General features: G+C 38.7%; 1 protein-coding gene across 1 annotated transcript in view; it reads right to left on the minus strand.

Annotated features, from left to right (window-relative positions):
* The window catches only part of LOC122477426 (glutamyl aminopeptidase), an 88,786-nt gene that overhangs the window by 40,091 nt on the left and 22,180 nt on the right, over positions 1 to 26,515 (minus strand). Inside the window, exons 4-10 of the mRNA XM_043570406.1 lie at positions 18,168 to 18,288; positions 15,376 to 15,530; positions 13,165 to 13,278; positions 9,704 to 9,838; positions 7,620 to 7,685; positions 2,125 to 2,190; positions 1,840 to 1,991 (exon numbers count right to left, since the gene is read on the minus strand). Coding sequence (XP_043426341.1) covers positions 1,840 to 1,991; positions 2,125 to 2,190; positions 7,620 to 7,685; positions 9,704 to 9,838; positions 13,165 to 13,278; positions 15,376 to 15,530; positions 18,168 to 18,288 — 809 coding nt within the window. The remainder of the gene's footprint in view (positions 1 to 1,839; positions 1,992 to 2,124; positions 2,191 to 7,619; positions 7,686 to 9,703; positions 9,839 to 13,164; positions 13,279 to 15,375; positions 15,531 to 18,167; positions 18,289 to 26,515) is intronic.

Genomic DNA, 26,515 nt, shown 5'->3' on the forward strand with positions numbered 1-26,515 from the left:
TACTTGCTTTCTCATGGCCATCACCTACCTGAACCCAGCATCCTGCTCTTATGCATGGCACTGCGAGCCCCCTGGGTCGCTATTGGCCAGCATTTCCTTTCATGACTTTCCTCTGTTGGATACAATGTTTCCTGGATGTGTTTCTTCTCTTTCTGATTTTTCCTATTTTTTCTCTTCTTCCTCCCCTGGGATGTATGTAGCCTTAGTAACTTTCTAAAAAGTGCTGTGTGGAAAGCATTTTCTGGAGTTGCATGTCTGAAAAGGTCTTTGCTGTTCATTTGCATTTGGTTTAGTTTGGGAAGAGAATTAGAAGTTATTTTTTGCTGCAATCATTTTAGATGATTGTTCCATTTTCTTCTTGCATTCAAGGTTGCTGTGGACAGGTCTAATGTCACTCTAACTCATGTATCCTTGTTTTCTGGAATTTCATGAGAATGTAGCTAGGTTTTTTTTTTTTTTTTTCCTTTTTGTACAGTGACCTCAACGGGGCTTTGTAATCAGAATACTTGTGTCCTTTATTATTTGCCCCTCAAGTTTCTCTGTTTCCTTTTTTGAGAGACGTCTGTTAGTTGGGTGCTGGACATTCAATATTTGTCTTCTCTTTCATATTTGTCAGTTCTCTGCGTTTGCCCTATAACTGTAGAGAATTCCCCACATTTCTTGCCACTTGGTCTATTAATTCTTTGACAACCACACATTTAATCTTTCAGAGCAATTCTATATTCCAAGTTTGTTTTTTCAAAGATACTCTGCTCTGAGCTAATGAGTGTTAATAGCTTCTTTGATCTCTGAATGTATTTCATAAATTTATTTTCTATTTCCTCAATTTTGTTCTTACAGTGACAGGTTTTTGTTTGTTCAACCTTTTATGCTTTTAGATTTTTTTATGTGTCTTGTGATCTTAATTGCCCATTCATATTTCAGGAAGAAGGACTAAATTAATTACTCTTGGTGTCCTGTATGTAACCCCTCTGCTTTTGAGGGGGAAGGTATATTTTTGAAACAGCCTTTTCCTCTGGACAGAAGTCTGACTGGGAGCTCTGAGCATGTATGCAGGGAGCTGGCAGTTCCAGCCCACCCATCCTACAAATGCCATGAGAAGGAAAGCTGTATTCTGGGCATCCTAACCAAGTGGAAATCTTTAGTTCTCCTCCACTGTTTTAGTCCATTTATTTGCGGGGGGTGGGGGGGGGGGTGGGGGAGGTGGGGCAGGGGGTAGAGTCTTTGGATTTTTGCCTTGGGTCATTGCCAGACTTTTGGCAGACTTCTAAGAGCTCCAAACAGAGGAAAGGTTGTTAGTAGATGACGGGAAAGTGGAGTGGGGGTGTGTCTGACTGGCACAATTGTCCTGAGTCTCGACTTCAAATTAATTGTCCTATTTTCAGCCTCACTTCTCACTCCTGTGCTCCACTCTTCATGCTGACAGTCAGCCCGGAGCCTGTCTAGGGATAGGGAAGATGTTTCCACCTCTACAGCAAGTCCCTTTTTATCTGGCCTCATCTTCTTCAGTTTGTTTGTTTTCTATCAATATTTCTCCTTCTGGCTTTCCTTCTAGAATCTATATAGCCCCTCCTCTTTCTTTCTCTTATGAGTTTATTTCTTTTAGCACTTCTTTATTCGGTGATTTCTGGGAAGAACAGGACTTGGAGGCATGTGTTCAGTCCACCATCTTGAACCTGGAGACCATGGACCTATGTTTGAATGCTTTTGGTTCCCTAAAGACATTGTGCTTTAATATTATCAACTATCAATCACGTACTGGAGACTAAGATCTAAGCAAGTGGCCAGTATTTCCATCAAATTTCTGCTTTTTTCTTCAAATGCATTTTAGATCCTTACCCAAGAGCTGAATGTGGCTCAGAAGAATTCGCTTTTGAGTCCAACAGAAAACGTTTCTGTGTGATGTTCCTCATATCTTTCACATTAAGTACAGGATAACCCATCTGTTTGGTCCATGTATCCATTACTTCTTTCACTGGTAAATTACTTGCCTGATATTAAAAAAAAAAAAAGACGAGGAATAATTAACACATTAGGGAAAATAAAAGGATAGAATAATCAGATCAAGAAATGATTGATAAATCATATGTTAATCAAAGAAATACTTGGGGATAGTCTCCATACCTCTTCAAGTGCTCTCCAAAAATGCTCAGTTTTTGCATTCCCAAATTTGTGTTTTTTCAAGTAAATCTGTATGTGAAAGATAACAAGTATTTTAGAAATCAATGTATGCTTTTCTCATACTTCCACACATGAGCTGAATCCATCAACATATTTCACTCTAATGTATAATATGGCAAGTGTACCTGCAATAAAAATCAAATGACACACGGCATGCAAAACATTTTGTAACCTGTAAGAACGTCAAATACTTTATTTGTAAAGCACAAGGAATATTTTTCCTTATTAATGATGTAGCTTGGTTGTTTTTTTTTTTTCATTTTTTATTTTAGAGAAACATAGAGTGTGCAAGCAGAGGAGAGGGACAAAAGGAGAGGCAGAGAGAGAGAGAGAGACAGAGAGAGAGAGACAGAGAGAGAGGGAGAGGGAGAGGGTCTTAAGTAGGCTCAACGCTGAGTGTGGAGCCAGACGCAGGGCTTAATCCCATGACCCTGGGATCATGACCTGAGCTGAAATCAAAAGTCAGATGCTCACCCGACTGAGCCACCCAGGAACCCCTAGCTTGTTCTTTTTTAATAGTCTAATGGGCTTGTGCACAGGAAAGGAAAAGCTTAATTTTTTTTTTCAGGACAAGAAATATGAGATACTTAAGGGCAGTCAAATGTTCAGTAAATAGTCAACAGTCCATAACATTTGTGATCCAGTATGAAGAAAGACCCATAATTCTATGATCTTAAGTTAGAGCTGTCAACCTGTCACCACTGGCTACATCCCTTACCTTCATTTATTAGTGATGTTTTCTCATCTCAGACACTAGATGACCCCACCACACATGAATGACTGAGGCAATATGCAAAATATGCAAAGATAAAACAGGTGAGCTTGTCTCTAAGTCAGGGCTCAGCAAAAAAAAAAAAAACTTTTTTTGTAAAAAGCTATAAAGATTTTAAGGTTTGTGGGCTCTATAATGCCTGTCACAACTACTCAACTCTGCCTCTGTAGCACAAAAGTATCCATAGATAATGTATAAATGAATAACCAATAAAACATTATTTATGCATTCTGATATTTGAATTTCATGTAACTTTCATGTATCATAAAATATTGTTATTCTTGTGATTTTTCAACAGTTCAAAGTTGTAGAAATGATTTTGTTTGCAGACCTTAGCAAAATGAGTGGTGGGCCAGATTTGGCCTGCAAGTCGCTGTTGGTAGACTCCTGCTTTAAGGAAATGGATATACAACCTTTTGAACAGTAAGAATGATAATGATGATCCTGATCATGAATAAATCTGGGAAATTATTCGCTTTAAAGAATGTCTTTACTCTTCAAATGGCTTTAAAATATGAATTATTTTTAACTAGAAAGCTCTCCCCTTTAACGATTTTGTTCACAGAATCTCTCTATACGCGAGTTTTCAGATCCAATGTGGTAGGTCCCTAAAGAAAATCCCCACTTTTCTCCTAGTCTCATAATTGGGTGCCACTTATGCCACTTCTCCTCTGTTGCTGTCAGGAATTGTCCCATGTAATAGGGACATCTTTGGGGCACCTGGGTGGCTCAGTCAGCTGAGCATCTGACTCTTGATTTCAGCTCAGGTCATGATCTCATGGCTGTGGGATGGAGACCTGCATTGGACTCTATGCTGGCTGTGCAGAGCCTGCTTGGGATTCTCTCTCTCCCTCTCCCTCTGCCCCGCCCCTGCTCACGTCACTCTCTTTCAAAAAATAAAATAAAATAACATCACTTTCTTAAGTGTTTCTTGAGCCTTCAAAGAATAACAAGTGGTTGACTTCGCACATGACATTTTCACTCAAAGTGACTATAATTTTCAGGAGGTACTGTGCCTAAGTCACATTATCGTCTAAATTCCTTTCTTTTCAGGCATAGAGAGATAAAACAATATTAGCAGCCAGCTCCAGGAAGCCTGGACTAGGGTTGCGACCAGTTAGGAATGCTGCCTTTGTTTTTGTTCTTTCGATTAGTTCACTGCTCAGCACTACCACTGGAGGGCAGGCAAAGGAAGGGAGAAGAAACGAAAGGCGCTCACTGGATATCAGTTTTAAGCATTTGTTCCAGAGCTTTGCACAAATCATTCATTCTAAATAAAATAAATGGATACTTGAGTATTAGTAATGAATTGTAACCATAGCTACCTGTTAATGACAATTTCTAGTGAGTAGTAGCTTTTTAAAATTAATTTAGAGGAGTTTATTTGTATACTCACAATGCCTTGAGCTTAGAAACATGCCATCTTGGAATTAGAAGGGACTTTAAGTATTATTTAATACAACTCACATTTTGGGGGGTGAAGAAAACTGGTGCCTAGAGAGGCGATGAGATTTTTCTAAGGTAACTTTGAAGGAATTCTGAATCCTTAACCAGTCTGTGTGGTTTCTGTCAGTGGTGTCGTTATTGTTACTGCTTTTTAAACTGCAGTCTCTTGCTTCTTCCGAACTATAGGCTACATAGACATTTATATAAAGAGTATATTAAAAGACATCAATTTTGAGGTGCCTGGGTGGCTCAGTCAGTTAAGTGTCCAACTTTTGATTTTAGCAGCTCAGGATCTCACCCTCATGAGATGAAGCCCCGAGCTCCATGTAAAGCTCCGTGCTGAGTATGAAGCTTGCTTAAGATTTTCTCTTTCCCTCTTATTCTCCCCTCCCCTGCTTGTGTGCACGCGCTCTCTCTCTCTCTTTCAAAAAAGAAGACATCAATTTTATTTTGTCTAGATTAGTGCATTTCTGAATACTCTATATTGAGATATTTCTTTCTTCACCTTGAGTAGTCACAATGTAGTCATTCCACTCAAAATTTCATGATGACCTACATCCCCCAATAATAGTCCCTCATTAGTTGGGTTTGGTGTGGTAAGCACAAAAGGAAAAGAAGACTGTTTCTGTTACTAGTGTCCCAGGAAGGGAAAGGACAAGTTGCAGCTGAGCCATTGCTGTCCCATCAGGGCTATTTCTTATACTAGGAGAAAAAGAAAGGATGGATATATTTCTCAGCTTGATTTCATGACCATATACTGTTACAAATTCCCCATTACCTGTTATCATTTCTTATGCACAAGCACAGCCTTAAAGATTTTCCAGGTGACGGCTTTGATCTTATTTCCCTTCGCTACTACCTACTTTGAGGTCTGAGATAGGGTTTGGGGGAAGGTGATGAGCTTGAAAGAGAACAGACAGCTGGCCATCCCCAGGTTTAGTACCACACCAGGTCAGCTAATGAAGAGTCACTTTGGTCAGAAAGTAGTTGCTAGGGAAAGATCTTGAGCAATATCACAGATTGTGGAATTTAGGGGCAGCAAACATAGAGTGATGCTAATTCAAGTAAAGACACTATTCAGATACCTGAATGAAGTAAAAGAATGTTCCAATTGGCTTGAGAGCTCATTGAGTGTGGTCTATACTGATCATATGCTGTTTTCAGATATTAGCTAGTGTTTGAAGATTGTAGGGGAAAAGTGAGTGTTTTAGTGGCTAGTGGGTTGTGTGTGTGTGTGTGTGTGTTAATTTATTCCACAGCACTATGATGGCATGAAAAAATTAATATCTATTCATTCTAGTTTGGTTTCTAGCTCCATCTGTAGTCACAGGGTCGAGGAAGACATATTTCACTTGAGAAATATTAGTTTTAGATAGGACTAGATTTTTAATTAACTATACCATAGATACCAGGCTAAAGGAAATATGAGAGTATTACTGAATTATTAGAATAGCTATTCACTTTTAAAGACTCCTGGTACATCTCTAGGAGTTGCTTTAAAAATCATTTAATTTGAAGTCAGCTTTGAAAATTCCAAGAATGTGTTATCCATCAGTTTCACTTAGAATGAAACTATGCAAATGGAATTTTAACTTAATTTTTAAAAAATGAATTGTCTTTGTTTTTTTTCTCTGTGTTGTTTCTTACAGGCCATTCATTCATTTAAGAAGCACTGTTTGGATTGTCTATCATGTGTAATGCAGTCTACTAGGGACTGGAATATATACAAAGATACAGAAGACAGAGTCCCCCACTGAAGGTGCTCACAGCGAGAGAAGATAGGATGAAATGTGACTTTGAAGCTGGTGGAAAAGTTACAAGGTGTTCTAATGTACACATAAGAACAGGCGCACGGCTTCTCCCTTTCTTCCAGTGTCCACAGAGAGTATTTTATTAGTAGACAAGAGGAGTAAAATGCATTGATGTACCCCCTGAATATCTCCTAAGTCTTGGTCTTGTGTCTTACGTAAATAGTCACCTAGGAACTTTGCCATTGGGCATAGAGACTGCTAGATGCCACATAAGAAGGCTCAGTGGTGGTAAGAGCTGAAGGAATAGTGAGCGGACATTGTCCTGGGGAATTACATCCAAAAGGAGTACTGGTACTCTTTGGGAAGGCTGGCAGGACGCTGCTCTGACCTGTTTTCTACGTTCTGGACTGGCACCCCAGCACCACTGCTCTGCCTAACCACCCGAGGCCTCACAGTGAGGAGGATGGAGGAGAATGGGAAGAAGCAGGAAGACAATTCCGACTCCAGGCTGCAATGGGCCAACCTACAGACAGGACAGTTACAGGGACAGAGTGTAGCCACACTGATGCCATTAAAACCCTGAGAGATTTGGCTTAGGTTTTCTAGAAAAACAAAAAAGAAGCTGAAATACCCACTGGGGCAGTATGCCTAAGGGGGATGTGTGCAATGCTCTTGAAAATGTATTACCATTTCTGCTTCCAAAAGGAAGCAGGCCCTCTTTATTCCTTGACTCTACACATTCCTTGAATGTGTGTATTTGCCACTTTTAAGTCCAATAATAAGGAAAAAGTCCTTGCACGAACGATAAAGGAAGACTTTTATAGATACACTTAAATCTTTATGTCATGTCACTATGGACTGAGTTATGTTCCCCCAAATTCATACATTGAAGCTTCATCTCTAATGCGATTGTGTTGGCAGATGGGGTCTTTGGGAGGTATTTAGGTTTAGATGAAGTCACGAGGGTGGGACCCTCATGATGGGATCAATGCTTGATGATAAGAGGCACCAGAAAGCTCTCTCCCTCGGCTATGTGAGGACACAGGGAAAGGCAGCCATCTGCAAGCCAGGCAAACAGCCCTCTCTAAAACAGGAATCTGCGGAGCCTTGGTCGGAGACTTCTCAGCCCCCAGAACGGTGAGAAAATAAATTTCTGTTGCTTAAACGACTCAGTCGATGTATTTATTATGGCAGCCTAAGCCAATACACATGTAAAGGATATCAAAAATAACTGAGGACTCCATGTAACTTCTCCATGAAATTTCTGCTAAATGGTAATTAGAGGTAACAGTGTGGGCACTTCACTGGATGCGAAGTCACCTTTCTGTGTTTTGCTGTTTAATCTGTCCCTGCGTAAGGAGAGGAAAAAGTAAAAGAGGAGTAGTTCCTTGATTAATCACATACCGACATTCATCAGCCACGGACCGATGTGGCTCACGCGCAGAACTATTAAAAGTCATAAATCATACCTGACATCCTTTTTGAAACTTCTCTGGGGTTATCCAGTCTTCAAGCATCCTCAGAATGGAAACGCCCTATGGTGGAAAAGAAGAGCAAATTGAACTAGTAAAGGATACCAGTGACCACTGTCGTGACTAGTATTTCATGATCATATGTGTGAGATTATCTCTTCAATATGACTCCACTAAATTACTTGGCTATAGCTCCATGGTTTTAAAATAAAACTAGCATTTGGCACACCTCCTGTATCTATGCTTCTAAAATAACAAAAGGTCAAGAGTAGTTGATAAAGGGGCCATCATTTCAGAGACTTGGGGGTTAAATAATTATTGCACTTCATCAAATGAACCAGCAGATGGAGCTTTTCTAATGAAAGAGAACCGTTAGAAAGACTTCGAAAACTCTTATTTTTCAGTGAATTAGGAAAGTAATTCCATGATAAAATTCTGGCTACTTCTTAAATTTATTTCAATACTTTTCAAAATACTACATTTTGTGGAAATAGTTGAGGAATTATCTGGTCAAATAGTTTAATATAGATACATCATTTAGGTATAAAATCCTTTTCAAAAGTAGTTCATCTCATTTGGTTTTATTTTGTCTGAAGAATCTAATGAATACTTCTGCTCTCTACTTTCTCTGCACATGTTATAAGATTAATACTAAAATGCACTATTGAGGGGCGCCTGGGTGGCGCAGTCGGTTAAGCGTCCGACTTCAGCCAGGTCACGATCTCGCGGTCCGTGAGTTCGAGCCCCGCGTCAGGCTCTGGGCTGATGGCTCGGAGCCTGGAGCCTGTTTCCGATTCTGTGTCTCCCTCTCTCTCTGCCCCTCCCCCATTCATGCTCTGTCTCTCTCTGTCCCAAAAATAAATAAACGTTGAAAAAAAATTATTAAAAAAAAATGCACTATTGATAAATTTTTATATCCATTTTCAAGTAACTTGCCGGAAGAACATGTGCTTCTCCCCATCTGTTAGCAATTTTTACTGCAATTTATTAAGTATAAATTATTTTTGCACAGAGAAGGCTAAAGGCTTAGAACATTTATTTCTGACCTAGTATCTTAAACCCATGGAATATCTAGGACTCGGAAAGAAACCGATTTAATAAAATATAAACATCTCCATGTGAGTAATTAGAATATCCTGTAAGTGGCCTAGAAATGTTCACTTTAACAGAAATATCAAAGAATCATTAGCAATATGAAAGAAAAATGAGAAAAGAAGCCTAAAAAGATGCTGTGGGAATGACAGGGAAAGCCAAAATTATGATGCTATAAATGTGAAGTAGCCATCTATAGAAGGCTTTTCTCACGTAAGCCATTTTATCTAGTATTCATTTTAATAATTAAAATATTTTGTCTTAAACAAAACTAGGTATTATCCAGAATAACAAACTGTATTCATTTCCAGTGGCTTTTGAGCAACTTAGCATAGTGGGTAAACCTTGAGCAGCAAAAGGGAAATAACTACATCATGCTGCATGCAGGCATGAGTACATTTGGAGGAGGAGCTGTAGGAAGGAAACGCTGTGGGAGAAAATGGGTCGCTGCAGACCTTCAGTAGTTTTGCAAAAAAAAAAATTCTTGGATAAAAATGCCCCGTCTGCAACATGCTAATAACGTCATCTTTATGTCTTATATAAAAATGGATGAAAGGAATTCCTTCCAACTGAGTTGGGTTTCAGTTCTGCCTGGAAGCACTAAAAGATTCTATAGAAAAGATGTCCCCATATATGGTGTTTTCCAAAGACCACATAGCAGAAAAAGAAGATTCACTGTCTTTTAAAAAATCAGATAAAAGGATTTTAAATCTGAAGCTTAAAGTGTACATGTTCAGTTAGAATGAGAGAGGCTATAAACAAAAGTGAAGGGAGAAATCTTTCAAAGTCTGATTCAAAGTCTTGTGACAATGACCAGCATCGATCGTTTTGACCGAAAAGTACCAACTACTGAATATTCAGCATCCAGAATAAGTTCCACACTGTTTCCTAAAGCCCATGAGCATAGTCTAACCTTCTTACCGTTTTTAGGCATTTACTAAAAGTCACTAAACAGGAAGATGCTCACAACAATGCCCTATCTTCCCCACCTTGCTATAGGATATTCCATCAAAGACAGATGTTATTTCAGCAGGAGTTGTCACAGTGACAACAATTGGGTGCGAAGACATCAAAGAATCGTCCTCTTGTACAGGTAACACGTCTTCAAGTAACATCTGATCTCTCTGAAACGACACAACGCACCAAAGAAATACAGCACTTCCTCTATACTGGTCCATATTTCAAAATATCAGTGATATAAAATTGGGGGAGAATAAATACAAATCGCTCAAATTACTTAAGACAAGCGTTAGGTGTCCAAATGAATCACATGTTGCACTGATTCATCTGCATGGATTCCATTCCCTTCTTCTAGTATAATTCCTTTGACTTCGCCCCTATGTGACAGGCCAAGAAGACACAAGCATCTGTGAATTCTGTCTCTGCCACTTCTGTGTGACTTTCAGACATGTGCCAAGCTTTTCAAGCCCTATTTCCGCACCTGTGCAATGGGCATGTTACCGCCTCACACCTTTGTTCTCAGAATTAAGTGAGGATACATGTTGATCTGCCAAAAACTAATGTTCGGGATTTCTTTTTTTCAGTCAACTAATCATTAGAATTTGGATGATTCATAATTAATCAAAGAAAATATTAGCTTTTGCCATAGTTCATCATCTTCTCATTCCAATACTATGTTTTCTTGGCAAAATACAGTGGTTGAGAGGTCTAGCCATCTAGTCAGACTTCCACAGCTCATAACTCAATTTTTGCCATTTTCTAGATACGTAGGTTTAAGCAAGCTCCTGCACCCATCAAATAGCGATAATAATGGCATCTACTTTTTGGAATTGTTAGAGAATTCAATGAGATAATGCATGGTAAGCATTTGGCATAGTCTCTGGTGGAGTGAAACCCAACACATTAGCTGCTATTATTATTTTGATTCATAATCAATTAGATTCTGAAATCTCATTCTGTTAAATCATTACTTAAAAAAATCAAAAGCCTTATTGGTCTTCTTTTATTAAAAATATTCCCCAAAGAGGAGCATACTATATTTACATTTTCCAATTTTGTGATTTCCATTTATAATAGACAAGGTACTATTGTCAAGTGATGACTGCCAATCAAGGTAATTTTGATCTGGACTTAAAACTTTGTGCACCTTTTATTTTACTTTTTTTCCAATATATGAAATTTATTGTCAAATTGGTTTCCATACAACACCCAGTGCTCATCCCAAAAGGTGCCCACCTCAATGCCCATCACCCACCCTCCCCTCCCTCCCACCCCCCATCAACCCTCAGTTTGTTCTCAGTTTTTAACAGTCTCTTATCCTTTGGCTCTCTCCCACTCTAACCTCTTTTTTTTTTTTTCCTTCCCCGCCCCCATGGGTTCCTGTTAAGTTTCTCAGGATCCACATAAGAGTGAAACCATATGGTATCTGTCTTTCTCTGTATGGCTTATTTCACTTAGCATCACACTCTCCAGTTCCATCCACGTTGCTACAAAGGGCCGTATTTCGTTCTTTCTCATTGCCATGTAGTACTCCATTGCTTTGTACACCTTTTAGATGCAGAACGCATTCAGGTCTCAGGGTCAGGAAATTTGACTCTAGTCTTAGTTGTGCTACCAATTTTCTATGTGAGATTGGAAAGTTAGATTACCTTCCTGGGCATCAGAGTTTTCACCTGTAAAGTGAAGCTCCACTATTGTGGTACTTATCAGGCTCTCTTACAGTCTGTCTTTTTATTTATCTGTCCCCTCTACCCACCATACCCTTAACTGGGAGCTCCTTGAGGGCAAGAACTATGTTTTTTTCAGTTTTGGATACTCTGTAGTGTTCACTAAAGATAGAAGACTGAATGAGTGGATAAAGAATGAATGAATGGGGGCAACTTGGGTGGCTCAGTTGGTTAAGTGTCCTCTTCTTGGTTTCGGCCCGGGTCAGGATCTCACAGATCGTGATTTTGAGCCCCACATCAGGCTCCATGCTGACAATGCGGAGCTTGCTTGGGATTCGCTCTCTTTCCCTCTCTCTCTGCCCTTCCCCTGCTCATGCTCTCTCACTCTCTCTCTCTCTCTCTCAAAATAAATAAATAAACTTAAAAAAAAAAGGAATGAATGAATGATGATGAATGGGTGAATAAATGAGTTGGACCATGTGATTAAATTTCACTTAAGAACTGCATACTAAATTCTTTTGAAATTTCATTGGTGTTTTGAAATACTGAATTGGAATATTAAAATGTTATATATATATAAATAAAATATATATATATATATGACAGCAATTTAAAATGTTATACTTTCTTGCGATACCTTGATATAAGTATGGCATCAGGATATTTTATACAAAATAAAGGACAACATATTTTTTCATTTATATAGTTTAGTTTCAATAAATTACAAAATCAACAATTTTCAACATATATGAGTGATTCCCAACTAGTGGAAAGTTTGTCCCCCAGGGAACATCTGGAAACATGTGGACACATTTTTGGTTTTACAACTGGGGAGGGAGGGTTACTTGTATCTCTATATGGGCCAGGGATGCTCTTAAATATCCTACAATACACAGGACAGCCTCCACCACTATCAAGCACTCCTGAATTATCTGGGCCAAATGTCAGTAGTTCCATGGTTGGAAAACCCTGATGTAGATTAAAAGTTCTAAAGCAGGAATTGTTGCAAGTTAACTTCTTCATTTTTTAAGATAGCTTGTAGAATCGGCCAAAGGCTTCAAGTTTGTCTTTTTATTTTTTCCAGTAGAGGGCGGTAGTCTTATAGTACACAACTTTCTGTAATTCTCTACTTTTACACATCTACACATTTACACTTTCATATATACTAACAGACAGGCATACCTACACCATCTAAATAGAGATAAAGACAGATTCAGCTTTTCAGAAAAAAATCTTTAGGGTTCCCAGACGCCTTTGTTCCAGGCCCCTCAGGGACATAAGGTAAGATAATGGTAGTTACATGTATTTTTAGGAGCTTTTAAGCTTACAAGAGAGAGAACAATGTTCTTCTTTTATAGAGGAGAGAACCAACTCAGGATACGTCACTTGCTCAAAGTCACATTCTCTGTAACACTAAGTTTATGCTCTTATTTCTTTACCACACTATTTCACCATAAGGTAAGTGGTTTGCAAAATGAGAGATTTTTCAAAGGACTAGCACTACAGACACTTAAATATAGAGCTGCGTTGCCTAAGCTCACTATGTTTTTTTTTTTTCTTACTTTGACACATGTTATTAAGGGACTCTATCAAGGATATCTTCAGACTGGGCTGGTCAATTGCTCTCCGAGACCTTGGCACTCACCCTAAGCCAGATAGAGTTCAGTGGAGCTGACCGATTCTACTCCATACACACAACGGGCTTGGCCCCCCAATTCACCATTGCACCAGGCCCCTGACTCGGGGACATTGTCATTGTGTACAGGTCTCAGTCACTTTCATGAGGAAAATAGACATTTGGAGCTTATGTGTTTAGGGCTCACCATTTGCCACTCTTTTTCTGCTTGGTTTACTCCCAGGAACTCAAAGAAGGAAGCAAAGCCTTCATTCAGCCACAAGTCTTCCCACCATTCCATGGTCACAATATTTCCAAACCACTGGAATGAAAAGTAATAAAGAGATGGTTAAATTTTTATGCTTGTGGTAGAGAGGCCTAGACAATTTCAATACGTTTATTTGTCCATGAAAATGTCACTTGACACAGAAGTGGCAGGCATTGTACTTAATTAGCATTTATTTCCTGCATTATTTCTCCTGATTTTTTTCCACTTCTCCTGATTTTTAAATGATCTTAAATTCTCTTTTGTTTATTGCCTTTATGTTAGTATCACCGGGACTATTTAAAGTCATAGCAAAGACTCCTGTATACTTACTACAGGCAAAACAATGTGTCTTAAAAGGTTTTTATGGTAAAATATTTAGTAGCACTAAGAAAGACTTTCAAGCAGGATTTTCTGGTTGGCCGTTTTTTATTTATCAAGTTATAATTAATTTCAGTTATTCCTATGGTCTTAAGCTACTTTTTTTTTATTTTTTTAATTTTTTTATTTTTTTAATGAAATTTATTGACAAATTGGTTTCCATACAACACCCAGTGCTCATCCCAAAAGGTGCCCTCCTCAATACCCATCACCCACCCTCTCCTCCCTCCCACCCCCCATCAACCCTCAGTTTGTTCTCAGTTTTTAACAGTCTCTTATGCTTTGGCTCTCTCCCACTCTAACCTCTTTTTTTTTTTTTTCCCTTCCCCTCCCCCATGGGTTCCTGTTAAGTTTCTCAGGATCCACATAAGAGTGAACCATATGGTATCTGTCTTTCTCTGTATGGCTTATTTCACTTAGCATCACACTCTCCAGTTCCATCCACGTTGCTACAAAAGGCCATATTTCATTTTTTCTCATTGCCACGTAATATTCCATTGTGTATATAAACCACAATTTCTTTATCCATTCATCAGTTGATGGACATTTAGGCTCTTTCCATAATTTGGCTATTGTTGAGAGTGCTGCTATGAACTGGGGTACAAGTGGCCCTATGCATCAGTGCTCCTGTATCCCTTGGATAAATTCCTAGCAGTGCTATTGCTGGGTCATAGGGTAGGTCTATTTTTAATTTTCTGAGGAACCTCCACACTGCTTTCCAGAGCGGCTGCACCAATTTGCATTCCCACCAACAGTGCAAGAGGGTTCCCGTTTCTCCACATCCTCTCCAGCATCTATAGTCTCCTGATTTGTTCATTTTGGCCACTCTGACTGGCGTGAGGTGATACCTGAGTGTGGTTTTGATTTGTATTTCCCTGATAAGGAGCGACGCTGAACATCTTTTCATGTGCCTGTGGCCATCCGGATGTCTTCTTTAGAGAAGTGTCTATTCATGTTTTCTGCCCATTTCTTCACTGGGTTATTTGTTTTTTGGGTGTGGAGTTTGGTGAGCTCTTTCTAGATTTTGGATACTAGCCCTTTGTCCGATATGTCATTTGCGAATATCTTTTCCCATTCCGTTGGTTGCCTTTTAGTTTTGTTGGTTGTTTCCTTTGCTGTGCAGAAGCTTTTTATCTTCATAAGGTCCCAGTAATTCACTTTTGCTTTTAATTCCCTTGCCTTTGGGGATGTGTCGAGTAAGAGATTGCTACGGCTGAGGTCAGAGAGGTCTTTTCCTGCTTTCTCCTCTAAGGTTTTGATGGTTTCCTGTCTCACATTTAGGTCCTTTATCCATTTTGAGTTTATTTTTGTGAATGGTGTGAGAAAGTGGTCTAGTTTCAACCTTCTGCATGTTGCTGTCCAGTTCTCCCAGCACCATTTGTTAAAGAGGCTGTCTTTTTTCCATTGGATGTTCTTTCCTGCTTTCAAAGATGAGTTGGCCATACGTTTGTGGGTCTAGTTCTGGGGTTTCTATTCTATTCCATTGGTCTATGTGTCTGTTTTTGTGCCAGGTCTTAAGCTACTTTAAAAAACAAGCAAAAATTTGAGGGGCATCTGGGTGGCTCATCGGTTAAGGGTCTGACTCTTGATTTTGGCTCAGGTCATGATTTTGTGGTTTGTGGGTTTGAGACCCGCATCAGGCTCTGCACTGACAGAGCCTGTCTCCCCCTCCCCTGCTTGTGTGTGCACTCATGCTTTCCCTCTCTCTCTCTCTCTCTCTCAAAATAAAAAAAAAATTTTAAAAAAAGCTGATTTGATGCTAAAATTCTATACCTGATGCACAAGTTCATGGGCAACCACACTGGCCACCCTCTGCCGGTTTGATGAAGCTGATTCCTGAGGGTCATAAAGCAAATTTGTTTCTCTGTAAGTGATGAGTCCCCAGTTCTCCATAGCCCCGGTGCCAAAGTCTGGAATAGCGATTTCATCTATGGAAAAAGAAACAGTCCCATGAGAAATACTTCTTTGCATTTGTTTATAACATTTCTTACTAAATTAAGTTCTTTGGATGAATGTGTTTTAAAAAGGCTAAAAATAATTTCTTAGAATAAAAAACAATAATCTATTTGTGTGAACTATTCGATCTTCATGCACTCAAACTTTCCATGGAATGTTTCCTGTTGACTCCAGATATCAATGTGTCTTCTATTTTTCAAAGAAGGATACTAATGGAAATGCTCTTTTCAGTCCTCTATAATTTTATGTCTTTGTCTCTGTCTGTACTTCATTTTTATTAGAAGTGCAGGGCTTCGAAGTACACAGAGATATATTTCTATCCAGGGATGCAGAATATTAGAGAATATAAAATTCCACTTTTTCCCTATTTCTGTACAATTTATCAGCTCGATTCCCTACTAATTGAATAGGGTCCCATCCATTTGTGTGCACTAAAGAAGTTGGGTCAACACGAAATAAACTGTATTCTTTCTCAATTCTCTTCCAGACCTACCATGTCGGGTTCTACCAGGACTTTCTATTCTTTATTTTTGTTTGGGCCCATAATCTTAGATATAATGATAGGAAGAAGCGGTGCTGATCAGTTCCATGTTAAATCGCCAAAGGGAAAATATTGAGCTTGATTAGTGGACAGGATGCAATTTCTTCAGTTAATGAACTATAATAAAAAAATGTAATTTCTCTATTAGCACCCAGAATTTCAATGATTCTAGTTAAAATAAGGATTCCTAAACCTTTTTTTTTTTAATTTTTTTTCAACGTTTATTTATTTTGGGGACAGAGAGAGACAGAGCATGAACGGGGGAAGGGCAGAGAGAGAGGGAGACACAGAATCGGAAACAGGCTCCCGGCTCTGAGCCATCAGCCCAGAGCCCGACGCGGGGCTCGAACTCACAGACCGCGAGATCGTGACCTGGCTGAAGTCGGACGCTTAACCGACTGCGCCACCCAGGCGCCCCCTAAACCTTTTTATAAAGAATGAAAAATGGGTATATTATCTTCAATAAAAATCAAGATTACAGCAGTTTTCTTTTTGTGTCATCGTCATTCTTAGGTTTGGCTATTTTGTCACAAGAACACCCACTTAAAGGGTTTAGAACTATTCCGTCCAAGGACCAATATTTTCTATAACATTATGGAGTATAATCTGTACCTAATCTTTGAACAAAAGGACTTTTTTTGTGTGACCTGGTTTCTCTAGTGAGTATTAACGTTATAATTAATGAACTCTAGTGTAGTGTTTAATAAACACTACACTAGAGATCAGGAGGGAACAAATGCAGAAGTCATCGGTAAAAAAAAAGTCTAGGAAACAGTTAATTCTGAAAGGGTTGAAATGCATTTTAAAGTATAAAGAAGGAGTAAGGGAGAATGAGGAAGAGAAAAGGAGCAGAGAGAATAAATTTCTAAGAGCTCCACTTCCCACTTTATCCTGGGTGGTACAAGTGAGATAAAGAGAGAAGAGACTTTTAAATTGATGTGCTTAACATTTTATTAAATATTATTCTGATTTTGATGAAAATTTGTTTCTCTTCCTGTCTCTCTGTAATAGTTGGGAGCTGATGCCATTGAAGAGAAAACGGACCATCTACAAAGGTGCTCAGAGCCACAGCTATTCCCACTCAGAGAACCTGGTTTCCCAGTCACTTTGCACTGCTAATTTGTTAAGGTACAGGCATAAATTGAAATGGAGAAATAAATTTTGGGTTGGTTGGCGTTCTTGTTGCCTCCATTTTATCCCTACAGACATCTATATGGATGTTTCATTTAAAGTCTTTGCAAATACCACGCAAGCTTACTAATAAAGCATTTTTGCTGTTGGTAGAAGTGTCATGTCCACACCATTTTGATTATAGCCTTATTTTTATTTTAAATTTTTTTTTTCAATGTTTATTTATTTTTGGGACAGAGAGAGACAGAGCATGAACGGGGGAGGGGCAGAGAGAGAGGGAGACACAGAATTGGAAACAGGCTCTAGGCTCTGAGCCATCAGCCCAGAGCCTGACGCGGGGCTCGAACTCACGGACCGCGAGATCGTGACCTGGCTGAAGTCGGACGCTTAACCGACTGCGCCACCCAGGCGCCCCGATTTTAAAAAGAAAACGTTCCCCCCCATTAGAAAATATATATATATATTTTTTCATTCTAACTGCTGGAGAATCTAGAATTAGTCTTGTCCAATGGAAGGACGGGAAGAACATAGGACTCCGATAGCATCATTGATCTCTTTTAGTTATGAACTCATTGATGAGAGAGCAGCAATGTAAGCTATTGGAACAGTAATGACTTTGAAATCAACTAATCTAGGTTGCTATTTCTGGCTCCATTATTATCAGCGTCTGCAGTTCCACACAATACTTTAATCTTTATTTGGAAGTAAAAGTCTTTGCATTTAACAGGTAAGAACAGAGTAAGTATGGACATTATTCTTGGAGGAATCCAAAATGCGTCTTTCAGGGTCTAGTAAATATTAGACACATATTTTAGGCATATAATAAAAAGACTAAGGGGTGACTATTAACTGAAAATGCTAAACCTGGAGGAAATGATTTAACTTAGGTGAAAGCAAAGGCAATATTAAAAATAAGAAAATAAAAAATGAGTCTCACCTAATTTAGGAAGAGCATAATCCATAGCAAAGTATTCTTCAAAATAATCAAACACAATTTTAGTTATGGTTGCAGCATATTCAGCTGTGTGCTTTTGCTCTGGCTGGACATATATAGTGAGCTATTAAACAAAACACAAAAATTCAGTGAAAATTATTCTTTGTTTGATAAAACACAAAAACTATGACATATAACATAGTGGAGAGAAGGTGAGCTTTGGGGCCAGGTAGAGACTTGTTTGAATCCCAGGTCTTTATGGTTTTGGACAAATCACTTCACATCTCTGAGACTGATGTGTAAAGGAAATTATGCTATATAACACTCTGAGTAATTTCAATAACTAGAAATTATGTAAGTCGCAACAGTTGGCATAGTGTCCGATATATTTTTTAAATGTTATTACTTTTTTCTATTTAGAACATATATTCTTAATATCTATGTGTACCTATTTTTCTATCAATTTCTCTCTCTCTCTCTCTCTCTCTCTCTCTCTCTCTCTCTGTGTGTGTGTGTGTGTGTGTGTGTGTGTGTGTGTGTGTAATCTGCCTTTGAGGAAATGAGTCATGTGATTTTCTCATCTAAAGAGCCCTTAGATACATTTTTTTTTGCTTGCATTCTTCATTACTGTCCAAATTACCCTTTTGATATTTTAACTATTTTACTCCCAGAGTCTAAAATATAGTGATTCAAAATTTTCTGAGAGGGAGGCATCTTGACAAACTACACCAATTCTCTATTTGTGTGCCTATGACATGATTTATAAATCAAATCCGAGTATAAACTTTTTACCCCCCAATTTCATGTATGACCAGAATAGCCAACACAATATTGAGGGAGAAAAACTAAGTTGGAAGATTGATACTACCTGACTTAAAGACTTACTATAAAGCTATACTAATCAAGACAATGTGGTATTAGCAAAAGAATAGACAAATAGATCAGTACAACACAGTAGAGGGCCCAGAAATAGACCCAATAAAAATAGTCAAATGATCCTTGACAAGGAAGCAAAGGCAATACAATGGAATACAGATCATGTTTTTAACCAGTGGTGCTGGAACTGAACTTCCACATGCAAAAAAATGAATTTAGGTACTGACCTTACACCCTTCACAAAAATTAACTTAAAATGGATTGCAGACCTAAATGTAAAATGCAAAACTGTAAAATTCCTAGAAGATAACATGGGAGAAAACTTAGATGACCTTGGGTATGAAGATAACTTCTTGCAACACCATGAAAGAAATAATTGATGATTTGGACTTCATTAAAAACTTCTGGTCTGTGAAAGACAATGTCAAGAGAATGAGAAGACAAGCCACAGACTGGGAGAAAATATTTGCAAGAGACATATCTGATAAAGGACTGCTACCCAAAATATACAAAGAGCTCTTAAAATTCAACAAGAAGAAAACAAACAAGCTGATTAAAACATGGGCCAAAGACCTTAACAAACACCTCATCAATGAAGATACAGAGTTTGCAAATACGTACACAAAAAGATGCTCCCCATCGTATGTCATCAAGGAGATGCAACAGTAAGGTACGACTGTACACCCACTAGAATGCCAAAATCTGGAACACTGACAACAACAAATGCTAGCAAGGACATGGAGTTCCCATACATTGCTGCTGGGAATGCAAAATGCTATAGCCGCTTTGGAAGACAATTTGGAAGTTTCTGACAAAACTAAACATACCCTTACTATATGATGCAGTAATTATGCTCCTTTGTATTTACCTAAAGATTTTAAAACATGTCCAACAAATACTTGCACATAAATGTTTATAGCGGCTTCACTCACAATTCCCAACACTTGGAAGCAACCAAGATGTCCTTCAATAGATAAATAAACTGTGGCCCATCCAGACAATGGAATATTACTCTGTGCTAAAAAGAAATGAGCTATCAAGCCATGAAAAGACAGGGAGAAACCTTAAATACATATTACTAACTGAAAGAGGCCAATCTGAAAAGGCCTCGTACTGTATCACTCCAACTATATTAATTTTGGAAGAGGCAAAACTATGGAGACAATAAGGAGATCAGTAGTCGCTAGGGGTTAGGAAGTGGAGGAAGAAGGAAATATGAATAAATGGACAACAGAGGATTTTTAGGGCAGTGAAAGTAATCTGTAGGATATAACAATGATACAAAAATAACATTATACATTTGTCCAAATCCATAGAATGTACAATGCCAAGAGTGAACCCTATGGTAAACTATGGATTTTGGATATTATGATGTGTCAATGTAGGTTCATCTTCGGTAAAAAAAAAAAAATGTACTATTTGGAGGAGTGATAGTGATAATGGGGTAAGGGATGCATATGTGGGGGCAGGAGGTATATGTAAAATCTTCATACCCTCCCTTCAATTTAATTGTACACTTAAAAACTTCCCTAAAAAAAGTCTTTTAAAAGTAACTTTGAGGAATTCAAGTGAAGCGTACTTGCTAAATTTATGGCCAGATTCAAAACCCTCAAGTAAAGCAAAATATGCAGTCATTTGGTAAATCCAATCCCATCTACCTAATGGCACAGGTGACCCATAATTTTAAAAAAGGAAAAAAGAAAGAGAAATTTTGCCTACTTTCTTCCTTTATTATGCCAAAAGCTTTGTTAATTTTGGTATTCTTATAGGCACGGATCTTGAGCCATTTTTTCTCAGCTGTGAACAACAGTGGAAAGATCCAATAATTTAATGGACAAATACCAGAGTGCCTGGGTGGCTCAGTCAGTAAAGCATCTGACTCTTTTTTTTTTTTTTTTTTTTTTTTTTAAATTTTTTTTTTCAACATTTATTTATTTTTGGGACAGAGAGAGACAGAGCATGAACGGGGGAGGAGCAGAGAGAGAGGGAGACACAGAATGGGAAACAGGCTCCAGGCTCTGAGCCATCAGCCCAGAGCCCGACGCGGGGCTCGAACTCACGGACCGCGAGATCGTGACCTGGTTGAAGTCGGACGCTTAACCGACTGCGCCACCCAGGCGCCCCTAAAGCATCTGACTCTTAATTTCGGCTCAGGTCATGATCTCATGGTTAGTGGGATCGAGTCTCGAGTCAGGCTCTGTGCTGACAACTCAGAGCCTGCTTGGGATTCTCTCTCCCCCTCTTGTTCCACCCCTCCCCGACTCATGTGCGCGCACACACACTCTCATTTTCAAAATAAACATTTTGTAAAAAGCAAATAAAGGACAAGTACTGAAAGATCATCCCTGAAATTACCAGTGCTGGTTCACTGTTCCCACATCCACTGGGTCATTGACATTCTTGCTTTATTTGCAAAAGTAAAGATGTGTTCATCTTCATCTCTAAAGGCAACACTATTCACACAACTATCATCGCAACATCCTTTGAGGTTTGTTTTTGTTTTTTTTTCAGCTGTCAGGATAGATGATACATTTTCTCACTGTTTTCTCTTTCTATGGAAACAATGACATGCATTTTCCAAGAAGTTCAGTGAAACTAAGGATCCAGTCAGTGGCCACTGTATAGAGCAGAGGTAGTTGCCCCCTGTAAAATCAAAACTATCATGACTAGACAGGATGGCTCCATTAGATGCAGAAATTCTGAGAATTTTTCATCTGTGAATTAATTAGGGTGTCAAAACTCCCTCAGAATTTCTACTACATCTATTCTCATTAAAAAACTTCAGGAAGATAGTTCCATCATGACTTCCTCCACTGTTATTGACACCCTACTTCTGTGCCACACATAATGTTTGAACAATGAAACGTTGAGAAAGAGGGAGAAAGAGGAAGAAGCGATAACAGTGAGTCCCTAGACTCACCGTTGAGAGTTAAGAGGAAGAAGAGATAACAGTGGGAACCCCAGGTGGAAAATGGGGAAGAGAAAGACTGTGCTCTTTATACCAGATCTTCTTTCCCATGCTAGTGGATCAACTCCCTTTAAGCACAATGCTTCTGAGACAACATATTCTGTTTTTTCTCACTCTCTAGACTTCTGTTGGTAGATTGATATTAATGTGGATTCAATCAATGAAAATAGTCCTTTCTTCTTTTGTTTCTGAGAAACTCAAGCCCCCAGAGCTATGTTCTGTCTTCATAGTCTAACCAGTCTGAAGATCACATGGGATCCATGACCCTTATTTTGAAGGGTCATCGATCATATTTTATGACCATTGCACTGATCAACTGAGCTAAGCAATTGCAGAATATATAGATTCAGACATTAATCTGGTAACATAACCAGCCAAAGTTTATCTACAAGAGTGTCCTATCTGCTATATATAAAAAAAAACCATATTCTTAAAGACGGCCAACTGCCAACATGGTGTGCCATTTGAAGCTTCAAAATCCTCTCATGTGGCATCCATTTCATAGCAGGTCATCTGTGATGTTCAGATTTGCTGATTCAAGCGTTCTTCCCTCTGCTGCTGCCTTCACTTGTCCTCTGCTCAGCCCTTCCTGCTCTCTGACCTCATCTTCAACTCATGCTCCATCTGTATCTCCCGCTCCCGTCTGTGGGCTTTAGTAAAGGTGGCTAGCCTTCCTCCACCATCAGCCACCATCTGTCCACGACAGAGTTCAGGAAATTACCCCGAATTGTCATCACTTTGAAATAATTGCCATCTTTCTTGTTTATGTGTTTGCTTTACTGTGATGATTTTTTTTTAAAGTATATGACTGGCAATATTGAAACAGCTTGGAATGAGAAAGAAGAGATGCGTGCATATTCTTTCTTCTTGCCTTCTGAGTCATATATCTTTTATTATTCAAGGACTCTATTAAAGGTCAAATATCAAGTTTATATACAAGCTTTACAACCTTATATATAAATACAAAGTTTGTAAGGCTCTAAGAACCTAATTTGTATGCATATATTAAGTTTGCAGAGGCAAGTTCCCCAAGTAAATTAAATGACCAAGGTATACCACTGTTGGATACCATGAGTCATATCTCAAAATACTGAATCTATGGAGCTAGTGTCCAATTTAAAGTCTGTGCCTTCTAATGCATATATTCAGCTGATTATTCTTTTGGGAAGAGTGATACATCTGAGTTATCGTTATTGTTGTTACTTTTCTCTGATCATACGGGAACTGCCTGTAAAGAAGGCTTGCAGAGTTCTTAATATTGTCCCTTTCATTCAAGGATCTCCAGGAATTTGAGAGGAGGAATTTACGTCCATGAGAATTAGGAACCTGATTGGTTGCTGCCATTTCCTTTATGTGTCATCATTATGATTAATCATTAGTCCCACGGAGTACTTTAAAATTTCCAGGTAATGGAAGAAGCACTTTCCATGCAGTGTGTCACTCTATGCATCACTTCTGTGAATCTGAGACTATTAACAGTAATAGAATATTTTGCATCACTGACAAGTTTCACTACTCCAGTTTTCACAATGATAAAATCCAAAGAGTTCTGAAAATATAAAGCTTTTTATGTGTTCAGAGCAAACTAATTTTGCAGACTCATCTGACCTGAACAAATGATAGTTTTTTCTAATCTTTATTTTTCTCACCACAAAAACAGTGCTGCAGAAATCAGTATTTCTCTTTGACTGTAAGGTGCTGCCCCAGATCCTGCTGTAGTTATTCAAGACTATGCAGTATTTGTACCATTTGACCTTCACAAATCAGAAAATTGCTGAATTTTAACATGCAACTAGCCACATGGTTTTAGAGAAGAATTGTAGACCTCTACATCAGACTTCACAGTTTGAAGGGTTTTAAAAAGAAACTTCCTTGTGTGTACATGAGACCAATGAAGACTAGGGCGAAACTGACTAGGATTCAGCCCAAAGTTTGGTCTTTACTGTATCATACTGCCTCTTTTCTCTACCCTAAGAATGACACCTGACTTTCCCTAGCTGCACAATAGGAATAACAGCACCTATCTTGTGTGGTTGTGAACATAAAATAAGCTAGTATATGAAGCAGTGTTTGACACGTGAGAGTTTTATGCGTCCCATCGAGAAGACTAGTATCATTGCAGGTAATGTACTGAATTATTAACCTCTGTGATTTTCTTTGTCTGCACTTCCTTATAGGTGAGCGATATCCACATTACCAGTAGAACATTAAGAGAATACAAGGGGGAAAAAAGTGGAGTTTTTCACTTCCAAAATAGGCGTTTCATGCCCACACAATAAACTTGAAAGCCAAAAGCTTTTGACTTGCAAAAGTCTCATTAGAAAGGCTTTTAGGCCTGTTTCCAATTCTGTATCTCCCTCTCTCTCTGCCCCTCCCCCGTTCATGCTCTGTCTCTCTCTGTCCCAAAAATAAAAATAAAAACGTGGAAAAAAAAATTAAAAAAAAAAGGGGGCGCATGGGTGGCGCAGTCGGTTAAGCGTCCGACTTCAGCCAGGTCACGATCTCGCGGTCCGTGAGTTCGAGCCCCGCGTCAGGCTCTGGGCTGATGGCTCAGAGCCTGGAGCCTGTTTCCAATTCTGTGTCTCTCTCTCTCTCTGCCCCTCCCCTGTTCATGCTCTGTCTCTCTCTGTCCCAAAAATAAAAAAAAAAAACGTGGAAAAAAAAGAAAAAAAAATTAAAAAAAAAAAAAAAGAAAGGCTTTTAGGGACTGCTGGGTGGCTCAGGTGGTTAAGGTTAAGCGTCTGACTCTTGATTTTAGCTCAGGTCACCATCTCACTGGGAGATCGAGCCTGGCATCAGGCTCTGTACTGACAGCACAGAACCTACTTCGGATTCTTTTTCTCCCTCTCTCTCTGCCCTTCCCCTGCTCATACTCTCTAAATAGACAGTCAGACAGACAGACAGACAGACAGACATAGAAAGCAAGCAAGCAAGAAAAAAGCTTTTTAGAAAAAAAGCAGAAGGCCAAGAAAAAAGCAAACCATAGAACTTATGCTGTAACAATGGACTGGAACGAGAACAGAGGGAGATCCAGACAGCTTTCCCTCAAAAAATTACAAGAGAGTTACTTGTGCCAGTTCATTTGAGTCAAAATTTAAGTTGTTTGGTGCCTGATGATTACAACTGCTGCAGAATTTTCTTAGAACAAAAACCAAACATTAAAGAAGTCTAACTTACCTCATAGAATTTTATATTTTAAATTAGTATTATGTTTATCTTTTTGTAAATTTAAATAAAGAATATGAATCATTAGCAATTTTCTATGGCTTCCTGGATTGAATACACGCTTTGGGGGAAGATTAAGAGCCATTAATTTTGAATAGCCCTTCCAATAAAGGAAGGCATCTTTTTAAAAAACTCATAAAAATGTTATTGAAATTAAACTCATTCTGAAAACTTTACAAAGCCACAGCAAACATGTCTTTTTAAAATAATAAAATAAACCTATGTCAAAAACAGCTCTGAGGCAGAAAATTGTCATTAGAAGGAGAACTGCTACAGGTAAGATCCACTGGCGAATATGACAATGAGTGGTCAAAGTTTTAAGGAGAAATAGGATATGTACATAACCTTTAATTATCTCTCCCTGCATATACTTATTAATTGCTGAGGTGGCTATAATATATATCCATAAATTCTTTGATAGTCCTCCCTCCAGGAAGTGGAGTTTAATCCCTTTCCTCTTGGGAATGGGCTATACTTAGTGATCATTTGTAACACATAGAATATGGAAAAGAAAAATAGTAATTTATACTAGGGAAACCTGGCAGATACCACCTGAACCAAATGACCAAAGCTGGCATCACCAACAATAAGTTGTGTTGATAGCATGTGTCCCCTGATATGATCTAATGAGAAGTGTACCTTTTCTCTGAGGTATTTTCCCTCCAAATCCAAAACCCCACTCTAATCATGAGAAAACTTCAGGGATATTGAGGGATATTGTACAAAATATCTGACCAGTCCTCTTCAATAATATGCAGATTATTAAAAACAAGGAAAGATGGAGAAAATGTTGTAGACTAGACAAAATTAAGGAGACATCATGACTAAATACGATGTAGTATCATCTATTGGATCCTGGAACAGAAAAAACACATTAGTGGAAAAACTGGTAAAATTAAAATAAAGTCTGTAGTCTAGTTAATAGTTTTGTACAATTGCTAATATCTTAGTTTCGATGAATGTATGATAAATGGTTTTGTAAGACGTTAACTTTGGAGGAAGCTGGGTAAATGTTACATGGGAATTCTTTTGTATCTTTGCAACACCTGTACATCTAAAATTATTTCAAAATAAGAAGTTTAAAAATATATAGGGGCGCCTGGGTGGCACAGTCGGTTGGGCGTCCGACTTCAGCCAGGTCACGATCTCGCAGTCCGTGAGTTCGAGCCCCGCGTCGGGCTCTGGGCTGATGGCTCGGAGCCTGGAGCCTGTTTCCGATTCTGTGTCTCCCTCTCTCTCTGCCCCTCCCTCGTTCATGCTCTGTCTCTCTCTGTCCCAAAAA

The sequence above is a fragment of the Prionailurus bengalensis genome, chromosome B1, assembly GCF_016509475.1.
Source record: "Prionailurus bengalensis isolate Pbe53 chromosome B1, Fcat_Pben_1.1_paternal_pri, whole genome shotgun sequence".
Lineage (NCBI taxonomy): Eukaryota > Metazoa > Chordata > Mammalia > Carnivora > Felidae > Prionailurus > Prionailurus bengalensis.